This window comes from Macrosteles quadrilineatus, unplaced genomic scaffold (genome assembly GCF_028750875.1).
Source record: "Macrosteles quadrilineatus isolate MER2022 unplaced genomic scaffold, UCM_ALF_1.0 Scaffold_9__3_contigs__length_116548681, whole genome shotgun sequence".
Classification (NCBI taxonomy): Eukaryota; Metazoa; Arthropoda; class Insecta; order Hemiptera; family Cicadellidae; genus Macrosteles; species Macrosteles quadrilineatus.
In genome coordinates, this window is record NW_026542602.1 from 90,580,436 (window position 1) to 90,596,358 (window position 15,923).

Consider the following 15,923-nt stretch of genomic DNA (forward strand, 5'->3'; position numbering starts at 1 on the left):
TAGAATATTAATATAAAAATGGGATTCATGCTAGGCTGTTCTGGAATAAATAATTTGTAATTTGTCAATCTTAAAATTACTTTTTTAGGCCTTATGAGTTCCCAGGTAACCGTTATCATTGACTTTATATCTCCATTATGGTTATGATGAATTAGCAAGGAAAACGTAAAAAAAATAATTATAAGATTATGGACATGGTTATAACAAACCATCTACAATATAATAGCAAATTACAAAATACAGTACGGTACAAAAGAAAAGGACATTCGGACAAATACCATTGAGCATACATCTTTTTTGGAAAAGGATATGTAGAAAAGTACAATGTTGGTGTGCAGAACATTTTATTAAATGTTCAAATTACAAAATGAAAAAAAAACACCGGTTGATAAGTAAAAGTAAGGCTAATAATATTAAGCTTAAATTAAAGTTACAGTATTTCCATGATTCCTAGTGATATCCAAGTTACAAGAATGAGCAGATATTTTTGCAATCTTGTTACTTGGTAAAATTTACTTTATATTTTGCCACTTAGGTTTGACACTGTCTTGGTGAAATTGTAACATCTGATGAATATATTGTTAGTTTATTGAGTGGCGGATTACTTACACATGTGACTGAAAAGTTAACCATTTACCTACCCAATTGTACTGAATTTAAACTGGGATGCTCCCTTGTTTAGAATAGTGAGAGCTTTTTTTACAGGAATAAAAGTAAAGAGTATACAGAGAGTAGTACAGAGAGAACAATTCAATTTCTTTACCACATACCCAAACCCCAAAAAACCAACATGTAACTAAGATGTCTCAAATTATTAACAATTTAGAATGGATTGCAAGGTTTATTTATATCTTAAATTATTATCAGACAATTATAGACAAATATTTCAAAGTTCTTTCAGATTTAACGCCTTTCAAGATCATTTGAAAAATAAAGAATTGTGTAATATGTTAACAAGTTTATCTTACAGTTTAGAAATTTTGCATGTCTTTTAGACTATTCTGTATCCTTAAAACCATTCTTTATCCTACATCACAGTCCTTTAATCAGTTCCTACACATGTTATCACATTTTATAACCATACCATGGGCGTTTCCTACATGAATTCTCCTTTGGCGAGCAAGTTTACCTGCGGTGAAATTGAGCTAATGAGATAAAACGATTCAACATTATGTTGAGTTGTACACACTGTTCCCGAACCTAAGCCTAACTAACTGATGGTCCATTTTTTACAACAGATATTTGTGAGAATGTACATACTTATACCAACTATAGAAGGTAGTGGTGATATAAGTGATTAATATAATTATTAAACCACTAATAATATATCTACAATTAAAATGTTCGAGGACTTTCAAAAATATCTATTTTATTGTGTTTTTGTGATTTTTACTGTTTCATCCCCAGCTAAATTTCACCTTGGGTACCTGCACCTGATGTTCATAGCAGTGCTCAAAAAATTCACAGTTATAATAAAAACCCTCCGTAAAAATTAGAAATGCCCAAATGTATCACATTAAAAAATCACATTTTAAAAAGATCACACAAAATATTTGGTATCGCTCAATAACATTTTCTTTAATCTTAAAAATTTAATAGAACTTTCAACAAATTTAGTATATCCAAGGAAGGGTGTTCCATACACCAATCAATCCTGTGAGATACTTTCATTACTTTTTTGGATACCTTTCTTAAAAATAATTGAATAGTATTACTAAGTGATATGACAATAAAATTACTTCCTTTTCATCACAGCCTCAGCAATCAATTTTTCTCCCTCTTCTTTACTGCAACAGTCTCAATCTAAGGCATTGAGAGTCTATTCATTTCATACAACATTCAGATCTCTCGACTCATTTCACAATCATAGAGCCATCGTTTTACAAATCAAACCTCCTAACAGTAATGGTACATTCATTTTACATAACTAAGTTTACATATCAGAAGTTGATGTAAATTATCACTTCTGTTAACAGAACTCAGCTTAATCTGAGATAGTTTAAGTGGACGTCACTAAGTGTGTAAACCTGGGCCATTGAAACAACAATTTCCTTTAGTTTCCATTAGGGGTGTGCATGAATACTCAAGTTGTGGAGTATTTCAGTACTCAACTCAAACTTTTAAGAAAATTCGTGAGAGTCGAGTTTGCTGAAAGGATTTATACTTATTTGTATGACAGAATCAAAGCACGATCTCTACTCTATCGCAAATTAATATATTTTTTGTCATACTAAAATAAACCAGCCGTTTTTAATGCATGTGTTGTGGGTATGAAGTAGCATTTTTCACTCCCTATCGTTTTTAGCCCCTAGGGAGTAAAAATCAGCTGTTGTCAACTCAGTTGTAAATTTTGATTGTAAACAATTGCATATGTATTGAAAGTACGTATCAATTGATTAATTGAGAAGTACTATAGTCGAATCAGGCATCACTTATTACAAACATTACACTACAATCAGCGGATGTATTAAATCAATAATATAAAATACTTTATTATATTTTAAGGGTGTAGTTTACTACTCAAAGGCTACTGAGGTTTTAGAAGGTGAAAATAACATTAGTGTGGCCTAATTGTAGAGAAAGTTTAAAATTAGGGATGGTCAAGTCTCGAAATTTCGGGAAATTTTTGGGAAATTTTACATCTCGTTACACGAGACGAGATTTCTTTTTGGCCGAGATTTTTATCGAGACGAGAATAAAAAAAAAAAAATTAAAAAAGCCTAGAGAAAGTCAATGCAATACCCGCAATACAGGAGCGTGTTGTAGTTGCGTTTCCTTTAGCAAAGGCGTTCTTATTTAATTAATTCTTTAAATGTAAATATTATTTTAATTATTTCAATAATATTACTTTTATAACATTTGAGAAGTTTTGTTAAGTGTAAGCAGAGTGAGGAATGTGTTATTACTATAAAAAGTCAAAACAAGTAACTATTTTATAAAAATTAATATTGCTTTTATTTTATGATTTATTTTATTTTAGGATAAGTTGAACTCTATCCTAACTGATATCACTATGTTTCCTAATCTTAGGAATTTTTAATAAGTTAGGCGTGATTAATAAAAAAATTTTATGCTGATGCTTTTTAATAAAAGGTTGTAAATATTCTTGCCTATTATCATTATTTTTGTATTTAAACAGTCATCTAACAATGTTACAAAATCAGGTAAAAATTTTGAACGTGCATTTCCCGTTGTGTATGAGAAGGGAAATCCCGTCTCGATCTCGTCTCGAAATTTTATGAGAAATAAAAAATCTTGTCTCGTCTCGTCTCGAACTAAAAATCCAATCTCGTCCATCCCTATTTAAAATAAAGTATTATAGCAGAGCACTGTATTTGTCTAAAAAAAATTTGATCCGTAAGTTTTATTTTAGATTTTTATACCATGAAGTGCCTGCCCATTTCATCATTTTGGAAAGCTTTATTTTAATATTTTGAAGCATGAATGTCACTTCACAATAGAAAAACTTAACTTGACAAAGCTCAATGCTAACAAGTTTTTTGTAAACTCGACTCAACTCATGAAATTCACGACTTGCACACCCCTGATTTTCAGTCATAAATGTAAATAACCATAATAGAGATAAGGAAATTATTGCGATCATGGAAAAAAAAACAAACCAATTAAATAACTATAATACTTAGCACAATACTACTGAGTATGCAATACTCAAAACATACTTTGGTTCTTAGATTCTCTCACAAAATAAAAGGAACATTGTCTCACTATCGCTTGGTAGAAAAAAACCCAACATAAAACCAAAAATAAATCCAACAAAAAAAAAACTTTCTCTTATGAAAAATTTGTATTTTTTCATAAAAATTAATTTTAACACTACTACTAACAACAAAATCACATAAAATTTAAATCACAAAACAAAAATTAGAAAACTTAACAGTGCTGTAAACCCTAGGAACATCAAACACTTTTGATGAAAGTCTTAAAAACTCCACCGAAACTTGACCTAAACTTTTCATCACAGAGTGAAATTTCAGTAAACAGAAATACTGAGTGAAGCGATTAGAAAATCACAGACAATCTCTACTTCTTTGGTAAAACAAAAGTTTTAAGTCAAGGCAGAAACAAAGTCTAGTAGGCAGGGCCGGAGTATGGTGGTGGTGGGGGAGGTGGTCTGCTGAAGTTGAAGTTTGGATACTGTTGTCTCGGGACATTGTTGTAACTGTTAAAGTTTCCTCCGCCACCTCCACCGCCTCCAACTCCTCCACGTCCCAGGTTTCCTCTTCCCCTTCCTCCTCGCATATCCCCGCCTTTTCCTCTGTTTCCTTGACCTCTAAACTTATTTCCTCCACCTCCAAACTTATTGGGTAGCCCTAAAATTGGAAGCGCAGATTAAAATAGTATACAGTAAAACAAGTTTGATATAAAACTTAACTAATAATATTTTAACCATGGATAACAAATTATCAATCTAAGTATAGCCCGTCACCGTATATAGTCGTACTGCTAACCCAGTGGCCCTCAAGTAGTACATCGAATCTAACTTACAGGTGCTAGTGTTGTCGTGTGCTTATACTGATGAGTGTAGTGTTGAGGTCTTTCTTTCTAGGTATGCGTGGGTTCGAATCCCGTAAATTTGTGATCCATATCTAGCCTCCTAATGTGTGGGTCCACCTTAAATAAATGATGTCCAGCTTAGGGTTTAACACCATAAGAGAGTTTAGTAAGAATTGCACACGACACATGTTTTACTTCTTTTTACATTGAGAGGACACAGATTTTTCTTCTTAGGCTTTTATTATATGGACGTACGTGTCTTGTTAAAATACATATACAGTAGACCCCCTCTTAAACGACCTCGCATTAACCGATAATCGGATTATCCGCACTCAATCGCAAAATGTTCATGCTCGGCGATGAAAACCATACGCTTATCTCCACAGGATGTGACTAAGAATAAGTTATTTTGTAATATAATCTAGAATTATCTTATCGCTAGAGTAGACAAACAATACAACTTGTAGGGTGGGCAGGGGATGGGGGTTAATTACTCTAAGAACATGATAGTTTTTTTGACTCTGGCCTCCAGTGACAGGCTATAAATAACCATCCTGTCTCGTAACAAAATGGTTGCTTGTATCTTTCATTTCGACAAAAATTTCTGTACTGTAATACAATAGATTTGGAAAGCATCAATTTAAGGTATTTTTTAAGATAACATTGTAACAACCTAATATCCCTCGAGGGGTAAAAATCTGTTTTTTTTTAAGATTTATTTACCTTTTGTTATAACATGCTTACCTAAATAATTAGTACATTTCACTATTTCTGGCAGCATTTTCAACTAAGGAAGGTAAAAGTTGAAGAGAAAGTTTCTGCTGTCAGAGACATCAAAATATTTTCTCCATTCAGGTAAGCCTGATATCCTCACAAACAATCTGTTAATTTTAGTTTCTACAACTTCAACTTACCATTTCGAGCCATCGTAGCCATCTCAGCCAACTTGGGGTTGATGGTTTGATTGGCTTCTGTTAACACACTGACCAGGTCCCCGGCATGTCGTGCGTTGCTGGGGGTGAAGAACGCGTACGCTGTGCCTGTCTGGTGTGACCGCCCGGTGCGGCCGATGCGGTGGATATAGTCTTCCGACGACTGCGGATAGTCAAAGTTGATCACAAACTTCACATCTTCCACATCTAATGAAAATACATTACATATTAATAACAAATCTCGCAGATCATAAAAAAACCAAAAAAATGTCTTTAAAATGTAGCTAATAGATGAATCAAAACCTTGAAAAACATTAACACATTGTAATTATATTAAAAATGCATTCTTGATTTTTAATTTTGTGTTTGTTTTAGTAAAAAAAATGTTTTAAATGGTACAACTATGAAATTTGGTGCGTTTTAACAAATTTTTGTTTAAAAGAGTTCAATATACTTCCAGTTGTTTATCAAGTTGACGTAAAGGATCTATTTGATGGTAAAACTTACCTAGACCACGGGCAGCAACATCTGTAGCAACCAGAATAGAAGCTCGACCACTTCGGAACTCTGTTAAATAGCAAATTGTTATTATTTGCAAATTTTTAAGAATGCTCATCTAATGCTAACCTTATGTTCCTCAATGGAACTTCTGTAAAACTGTTTTACTATATTTTTGTGAAATCTTATGGCTAGCAGCAATTATTATGACTTATTGAGGGATTAAGGGAGAAAAAAACATACCTTGTAGTACATGATCTCTTTCAGTCTGATTTTTATCTCCATGAATACTTAAGGCTGACCAGCTGAAAAAAAGAACACGATTTTTTACAAGTAGTAAAAAAATTGCCTAAACTATCATGAATAATCCAAGTGTATTTTAACATTATAAATACTGTAAGTATATTTATTTAGCTAAACAACTCAAACGTAGAACAGAGAAAGGAAATGCAGTAGTTTTTGCCTGATTACATAAGTACCAATACTGTATACACTAAATGCTCAATCAACACATGTGATGGGTGCAAATTTGACAAACGGTAGAATGGTTTCAAAACTAAAGCGTAGAGCACAGCACAGTCCAACAATCTGCATTACCAAAATGGAGGTTACAATAATTTTGAAAATTGACCGCTAGGAGCGTCCTAGTAAAGCACTTCCCTTGAGGTAGGGATATAGAGAGCCCACGAGGAGTCGCACGAGGAAGCTCAAGTTAACGATAGTCAACGGAAATCAACGTGATGTTGGTAAAACACCGTAGTTCGAGTGCATACTACTCATCAACTGTCTTCTATCGACCTATGTGGAAGACATTGATCCACTTGTAATCGGCTCGTGATATAATGTTGGTATAATACTTAAGTGACTGTAGTTCGAGTAGCTTACACCCCGAGTCACCAATTGTTTCCTGTCGGCGTGAGTGGACGAGAAAGGACCACGTATAATACTTCGACCAATCAATCTATTTCTCCGTCGGTCAGTAGACAGACTTCTTTGGTGAAGAAATAATATGTTCATCATCGGCATCCACTTTCAAGGTCACGAGGACTTATTCGGAGGGCGGGACTCTGGTTCTTCGGCGGCCATGTTCCAGTTCACGAGACATCAAATGAGTAAATAAATTAGATCAAAACTCTCATCAGAACACTATTCAAGTAGGATAGGCTATTTCTATTTGTATTATTTGCTTATAAACTCAAACAGTTAGGTTAGGTAGAATACCTTATTTAGATAAAAAAAACATGGATTTTTGAATTTGATTTTTAAATAATAAAAGAAAAGTGTTATAAAATTATTTAGTTTTATGATTTTTCACATCCCATTAAAGTGATCAAAATAATATATTACAACTTTAAAGAAATTGGCTAAAAAGTAAATAGTACAAATCATAAAGAAGGTCACAAAAATTACCCATCTCTCCTGATGCATCTTGTAATATCATCCACTTTCCGCTTGGTCTCGACAAATATTATTGTTTTGTTCTCCTTTTCAGATCCAATGTCTTGCAACAGGCGTCGTAATCTGAAAATTACTTATTTTAAAATCAAACCATAGACCTTCTAATTGCCAAGCAAATCCTAGAAAATTAGCTAAATAAAAACAAACATAGAAATTTGGCTTGGAAAATTAAACCTTTTGCGTAGCTATACACCAGTGGTTTTAGTAAACATTTCTTCTAAGGGTATGATCCAAACTCTAGTTATTACCTGCACAGAGAAGTAAGATACAAACATTCAATGTTACACTTAGGTGGTGTCTATCACCAGTTGCTGGTGTCTAGGGTGAATTCTATTTGTCGTACCCTTCTGCTCTCCTTTACCCATTGCCAGCACGTACTACAGCAATGACGCTGTAGGAAGACCCTGTGCGCTACAACTGCTGTAAAACATGCTACATGGCCATCACCGTTCGAGTTCTTCCTTGCTCGTTATGAGTACATATCCTTCTCAGCATACCAGTGCTAAATTTTTTTTTATTTTTTTTTTTTTTTTAAAGAGGTTGGCGGCCGCTTTTAACCTTGCATTTGCCCGTCCACATAGACTAAGCGCCCGTGCGTGGATCGTTTACAGCAAAGCAAGGAGTGAGCCAGTACAGTACAAAGGTGAACCGTACTGAACCGTGAAATGTGCGTCTTGCTTCTCTATGCTACCTGGTATATCTGGTATAGTATAATTAACAGCCTGAAAACTGACACTGGTTGCAGAATGGATACTTCTTAGGAAAAGTTCTTTGGCACACGTTGGCAAATTAAATGTAGACCTCCACAAACACTAAACTGAAGGACCATTTTTGACTGGTATAAATTGTTGTATGGTTAGAGTAAAAAAATCAGAAAAGCAACAAATTAATTTACAGTGAGGCAAAGACAATACAGTACAGTACTTACAAGTAACTGAATATTTATTAAACTATTGATTATACACAGAATAGTCAATGATTGAACTGAAAGACGTCGAAGGGCATTCCGAAGAGTCAATAACTGGTCACATACGGAAAGTTCTACTGAGCCATTAATTCTCAAAGTGCCACAAAACCAGGTATTATCCAGGTAAAAAATCAAGTTTATGGATGAAAAAAATTCACAAAAGCTTACTTTTGCTCCTTCTCATGCTCTTGGCAAACGTCTACAATCTGCAGAATGTTGTGGTTGGCAGCCAGAGTGAGGGAGCCGATGTTCAGTTGTATGTAATCCATGAGGAAGTCCTCAGCTAGGGCCTGCACCTCCTTGGGCCAGGTAGCAGACCACATCAGTACCTGTCTGTCAGGCTGTAACACCACAAATCATACATCACTATCTGTTGTAGTTAGTTCAAAATATTGCTGAACACATAGCACACATTTCATGATCAAAACGCAAATAGGATAGTAAAAACTGAACATTAACATTTTGCAGGGAAAGGTGTAAAGCACATCATTAGGCCTACATGTGTACTACTATCTCTTTCATGTAATAATAATTTGGATTATATCTGCTGTGTTGAATTTAAGAAAATTTCTTAAATACCAAGAAAAGTCAGACAATGAAAATAATACTTTACTTAACAAGAGTAAAATATCAGAAAAATGTGAATAGTATGGCATATAAAACCATCACCCATTCACATTACATTGGGCGTATTCTACAATCATTAAAGGACTGACCCTGATTTGTCCAATGATTTTCCTGATCTGTGGCTCAAAGCCCATGTCCAACATGCGGTCAGCCTCGTCCAACACCAGGTAAGTGCATCGTCGCAGGTTGGTCTGGCCTCGCTCCAAGAAGTCTATTAGTCGGCCGGGTGTTGCTATCAACACCTCCACTCCTGACAAAACATATTTTTGCATAATGGACAAGCGTAGAATATTAGGACATTTGTGAGATACACACAAAAAATACCTTACCCCTCTTATGGGACGTCCAACCTTAAAGGAATTTGGTTTACCTACAAAGCAATCAGAATCCCAGCACTCAACATTATTAAATTCCCACATTTGAATGGGAATCAAAACTCAACCTACTTAAGGAAGTTGTAGTTGTTTTTGTAAGTCACTAAAAGAGCCAAAAATAGGAATTCCTGTGTGTCATCAGGTGAACCAATTTCGACATGCCAATGGGTCAAGAAAAAAACCAATCTTGATAATTGGCATTTATGGTAATACCACACTCTCCAACCCCTTTACCCTTTTGGATTGTCAAGGTACATACATATATGTTGTTCTTATTTTATCAAACTATTTGTGCTTTCAGCTTAAGACATCTATATTTAAATATTTGCAGACTATTCACCTTGCATTAGGGCGTGTGCCTGAGGCCCCTTGGGAGCCCCACCATACACCACCGCGTGGCGAGCCCGTCCCGGCGTCGTAGCAGCAAATTCAGCCACCACCTGCTGTATCTGCTGAGCCAGCTCTCTGGTAGGAGCCAACACCAGGGCTATAGGCCCCTCGCCTGGCGACACTCTCGGCTGGTTACTCACATGTACTATGGCTGGCAGGATATACTGCGAGGAATACAAAAATAAAAATATATGAAATAATGTTTAAACCATTATTTTGTAGACTGTATTTACATTATAAAAACTCACGCCGAATGAAAATAGTGTTTAACAACTGCTGAACAAAGAATAACAATTAAAGCTCATGCTATGAATTACATTGTTTACTGGGCAAGCCTAAATGCTACACACACATTTCACTCTGTCAGTAATCTCTTACCATTTTGGCACTTTTCTAAAAAACTTGAGCTGAACCATAGTCTACAAAGTAATTGACATTCATAAGGATAGTTAACATTTACATATTTAGGCCCGGTTTCCCCAACTCATTTAAACTTAGTTTTAAGTTAAACGGTGATTTAAACGTAGTTTAACTTTGATTTGTGTTTCCCCAAATTTAAACTAGGTATTAATCTAAGTTCAAACTAAACCACCTCTCGACTTGGTTTAACTACTGGGGATAAATAAACTGAGTTCAAATTAGTAAATTACAACAGTAACATAACCTCAAATCAAAACAAAAAGTAGGTGTTAAAACAACAATAATTGAAGCAACTACAAATTCATTTGGACGAAAATAGGCTTGGTTTAGGGCTAGCTTATAAGTTAAGTTTTATTTATAATTTATTGTTTTTATTGAGTTCTTTTTTTTTGTACATTTGATTTTATTTCAAGTTAGGCTACTGTTAATTGCAGTATTTGACCCTTAACTGAAACGGAAGAGTTTAATAGACATTTTCGAAGATGAAGATTATGACACTTTAGTACCTAGAACAAGAGGGCCTACTAAAATAAGGGACAGAATTGACCATTTCAATAAATGGAATGAATCTGAATTTGACAACAACTTATAATAACTTGATTTGATAACATAACCTTAAACGATGCTATTCTAGCTGCATTCGCACTTTCCTGTTCTACTGAGTTGTAGCGCAGCGTTGTGGTGGTCGTAGGAAACACTAGCCCAAAGCCCACCGAAAATTCCTTACAAATACACATTCAGGATTGCCAACCGCTCGAATTGCCGTTTATCTTAAACGAAGCCAGAAAAATGTTGGAGAAACCGAACACACATTTTAAACGGAGTTTAAAAATAAACTAGTTTATTATAAACGTAGTTTACACCATTTTGGGGAAACCGGGCCTAACTAATTCACAATTATTTAATTCTTTAAAAATTATAATTAATTCTTAAAGCTACAGAAACAGTCATAAGTTATATGATAGGCTTGACCTAAATTTCAAACTAGATTTCAAGAAACAATAACTCTTCATAATTTGCTACAATACAAACACAAAATATGTTCTTCTACGGTCAACCTAACAGTCTATAATATAAATTATATGAGCTGAGTATACAAAGATATAGGTAGTAGAAGCGCGAATAAGTAAGTCGGTACGCGACTCCTCCATTCACTATAATGGTAAGACGATCGCGCGCCAAGACACAAATGCGACGTTGCCAGTTTTCGTTCGCCGCAGCCTTGTGTACCTACTAGAGAAGGCTATGGTTAGCCACTTAGTGTCACAATAAACACTAAACTATTGTAATCAGTTTGAGTGATATGAGACTAATGTAGGTACTCACCGCCAAAGTTTTCCCAGAGCCAGTCTTGGCTATCCCCACCATATCACTGCCGCTGAGGGCTATAGGCCAGCCTTGTGCCTGGATAGGAGTGGGGGTGGAAAATCCTTGTCTCCTACACAGCAATTGCAATTTCATTTCAATCAACTTAAAAACATAGTTACCCTATAACTATTGATTTATGAATTAACAAAAATGATTACTAACTAGGCCTATATAGTGATAATACAATAGAGTACATTGCATAAATGCTGCATAAACCCCGGAAATCAGGTCCAGAAAGAAGCATAGTTTGTGGAATACATCTAGGCTATCAATAAATGAGAAAAAAATTACATGGCCTATTAATTTTTATACTTTTAACATTTGATCCCTTAGTTATATATTATATTCATCATTAACAAAATATACCTTAAATTTAAAATCATTTTATTACAAGATACGTACCATAAGGTTAATTGGTAAGTACTATAACTTCTGTGAAACTTTTGAGAAATATTTCTGGTTACAAGTACCTAATTTACTTTTCTACTGAGGTGGCTGCTCAGCTAAACATGTCTGCTAAACTGCTGGCTTGGAAAGTAAGAGATCACAATTATGTCGGTAAGAAAACACAATCCTGTCAAAAATATAGGTCTAAACTGTTCAGGATTGAATTCAAATTCAAATTCAAATTCAAATAGTTAATTGCCATTAAGTATACATGTCATACAATAGGCCAGGTCAATGGAGATAATATACAATTCAAAGTACAATGTACAGAGTCAAGTGTAAATAGATGAACATGCTATACTAATAAACTAATAATACTGGGTTTTTGTACAAAAGTATTTGAGATGTATTGATAATGATGATAATAATACTGTTTATAGTTAAGCAAACAAGTTGGGTAAGTGCCTATAACAAAATAATTACAAGGCTAAAATTGGCAGAGAGATACAGCTTAAAACTAAATAACAATAAATTTTTAAATAAAGTTCACAGAAATAACATTATTATGAAAGACTATTATATCACAGTTCATGAAACCATTATTACATACTTTAGAAACAATACCCTACTTAACAATTAGAATTTTACAGAAAATCATCATGTTTGAAAGATAAAAATTCCTCGATAGAGTAGATAACCTTTCTGTTCAAAAAATCGGTCAATACATTTTTCAGTGACTTAATAGGCAAGTTGCGTACATTTTCAGGGAGGGCATTGAAAAGTTTAAGTTGTAAATATTTATAGCTGCGCTGTGTTGAGGCCAGTCTTAAGGATGGTAACTCTAAATTATTCCTTAGTCTGGTGTAATGATTGTGAGTTAATGAGCGAGATGAGAATTGTTCAATATTTGTTTTTACAAAAATGATATTCTGCAAAATGTACACACTTGGTAAAGTGAGAATTTTGTATTCAGGAAAAAAGGTCTTACAACTAACTCTACTTTTTATGCCAGCTAGGATACGGATTGCTTTTTTCTGTTTTTTAAAAACGTTAACTGCCCCGCTACTACTGCCCCACAAAATTACCCCATAAACTAAGTGACAATGAAAGAATGCATAATAAACATTAATTAACATACTTAAACTAACATGATTTTTCAACCTCCTGAGCAGAAACAAAGAGTTACTTAACCTTGCAACAACCATTTCAGTATGACTACGCCAAGATAACTTACAGTCTAATATGATTCCTAGCAGTTTAGCATTTGATACTTCAGATACAAGATTTGTCTGTGAAAAAATAATTGAAACAGTTTTGTCATTGTTTACTGAAAATTTATTTGCCTTAAACCAACTATCGGCTGCTATTTTCATCTCCTCAGTTTTAATTTTTACCTCTTGCAAAGATTTGCTTGAGACTATTAAGGAGGTGTCATCTGCATACAGTACTGATTTTGAAGGAAGATTAGATGGAAGATCATTTATTGCAATTAAAAACAAAAAAGGGCCAAGTACAGAACCCTGGGGTACTCCTGCTGTGACTTCTTTCCACTGAGAGGTTTTATTGTTGGCTGATACCATCTGATATCTATTTCCTAAATATGATTTAAATAGATCTAAAGTTTTATCTTTTACACCATAGTAACTTAACTTATCAATCAACAGGCTATGAGAAACACAATCAAATGCTTTACTTAAATCTACTAAAGTTAACTCTAAAAAGGTGTGTGATTCAAAAGCATTCAGAATGTCATCAACAACTGACTTACAAGCATCGATAGTTGATAAACCGGCTCTGAAGCCAAACTGGGAGTTGCTTAGAAAATTATGATTACTAAAAAAGGCACTTATTTGGTTATAAATACAACACTCAATAACCTTAGCAAATACCGGGACAAGCGCAATCGGTCTGTAATTTGATGGACATGAAGTGTCGCCTTTCTTGTGAATAGGCACAACTTTTGTAAGCTTAAGATTATTTGGAAAAACACCATTTTGTAAAACTAAATTGATAATGAATGTCAGAGGAGGAACAAGAGCATACTTGAGTTTTTTTACAATGTTTGTTGTTAAACCATAACAATCCTTGCTGGTGGAGTTTTTCAGATTATTGATGATTAAGTCTATATCTTGTGGAAATACATGCTCCCACATGAAGTTAAGATTTTCAGTATAACATTGCTTTGGATGATTATTAAGTAAATCAAAAGAACTAGGCCTATTTGAGTTGCAGAGTGCATTGTTGTTTGAACCATCAAAATTTGCTACATTGACAAAAAAGTCATTGAAGTTGTCAACATCTATAATAGGGTTGGATTTATTTTTTATTAAAACTACCAGATTCAGACTTTATAATATTCCAGGCCTCCTTACTTTTGTTATCACAAGTATTGAGTTTATGGTCATTAAACTTCAGCTTTGCCTCTTTGATTTTGCTTTTGTACATTTTTTTGCACCTAACATAAAACTCTCTATTTCTATTTATATCACCTTCTACCATTAATCTGTTGTGAAAAATTGTCAAAAACTCCCTTATCTTTGCAAGTTCAGGTGTAAACCATTGTTTCAGGAATTGTTTCAGGAGTACTGTGTAGATGTTGGAAAGTTGCCTTAACCTTGAAGCTAAGTAAATAAATAAAATATATATAAGATACTAGCTGACCCGGCGAACTTCGTATCGCCTAAGTTATAGGTTTCCCCTAAGACAGACCGATGTAAAGAAAGTACCGTTACGTTTAATTTTCAAGATGATCTCGTTCGCATCGCTCAATCACGTCCTGGTTGAAGTTAGTTCGCTACGCTCACTCACCTTTGGGTTGGAGCTCGTTCGCTACGCTCACTCACCTTTGGGTTGGAGCTCGTTTGCTACGCTCACTCACCTTTAGGTTGGAGCTCGTTCGCTGCGCTCACTTGCCTTCAGGTTAGCTCGTTCGCTACGCTCACTCGCCTCCAGGTTGAAGTTCGTTCGCTACGCTCACTCACCTTTTGGTTGCAAATTAGCTGTTGTCATAAATGTAAAAGAAATAATAGTGCTGCACCCTGTTGGTAATCCTTGTAACTTTAATGCTATTGAACATCATAGAACAGAACCAACTTGTTTAATTGAGACAGCTGTTAAGATTCATTAATTCCATTTCTCATAAGGTTAACATGGGAAACTCCAGAGCCACTGGGGCGGAGCCGTTTAAGAATTTCGAAACGGGAAATAGTTTACGTCCGATTCGCATACCTACAGAATTTACACACCAAATTTCATAACGATCGGTGAAGTCGTTCCGGAGGAGTTTGCAGACAAACACTGTGACACGAGAATTTTATATATTAGATTTAAAACTTTATGTTCATCCTAATTTTTTACAAGGTTCCTAAGGTTTGCTCAATGTGTTTCTAGCTCAACCAAGATCAGGTACCGGTACCTAAAAAACTTTTTCATGTCAAAAACTAAATAATTATGTTACTTGGAGAGCTAAAAAGTAAAATAATGTTTCAAATTGTCTGTAAATATATAATATATATTGAAAAAAAAAACACATTTAACTCAATGTTATGCAGGCCCACCTTATACTATCCATCACATAAGGAGGAAAATTTCCTTCTTCAAAATGCTCAATAGGATAAGGAACACTGTTGCCCTTGATGGTCATCTCATTGCGTGATCGGAAAGACATCACATCATTAAATGATCTGAAAAGGGTATACAACAAAATTAATCAATTGCCCAAATAAAAAAAAAACCCTGAGTTAGAGTGTGCAAAGTCACTTCAAACCCAGTGTTATTATTTCTTGCAGTAAAACACATTACAGTATATTTTTCTGTAATCTTAAAAGCTTAAAATATTGTGACGACAATTTAGTCACAGCTGTGAATCAGCTGCCTTTGATCTTTACTTTGTTTTTATTATGTAACAGCTGTTGCTGGATTGTTAAAATGTTTAGTTTTATTTATGTCATAATTTACCGGAGTTTAAGATTTGTTAGTAGGCCTAAA

At 34.4% G+C, this 15,923-nt stretch overlaps 1 protein-coding gene across 1 annotated transcript in view; it reads right to left on the reverse strand.

Annotated features, from left to right (window-relative positions):
* Positions 1–327: 327 nt before the first annotated feature.
* LOC129003887 (probable ATP-dependent RNA helicase DDX5) overlaps positions 328–15,923 on the reverse strand; it is a 28,387-nt gene continuing 12,791 nt past the window's right edge. The window contains exons 3-12 of the mRNA XM_054432224.1: positions 15,494–15,619; positions 11,508–11,619; positions 9,712–9,925; positions 9,087–9,247; positions 8,539–8,711; positions 7,356–7,466; positions 6,189–6,250; positions 5,955–6,014; positions 5,430–5,654; positions 328–4,331 (exon numbers count right to left, since the gene is read on the reverse strand). Coding sequence (XP_054288199.1) covers positions 4,090–4,331; positions 5,430–5,654; positions 5,955–6,014; positions 6,189–6,250; positions 7,356–7,466; positions 8,539–8,711; positions 9,087–9,247; positions 9,712–9,925; positions 11,508–11,619; positions 15,494–15,619 — 1,486 coding nt within the window. The 3' untranslated portion in view covers positions 328–4,089. The remainder of the gene's footprint in view (positions 4,332–5,429; positions 5,655–5,954; positions 6,015–6,188; positions 6,251–7,355; positions 7,467–8,538; positions 8,712–9,086; positions 9,248–9,711; positions 9,926–11,507; positions 11,620–15,493; positions 15,620–15,923) is intronic.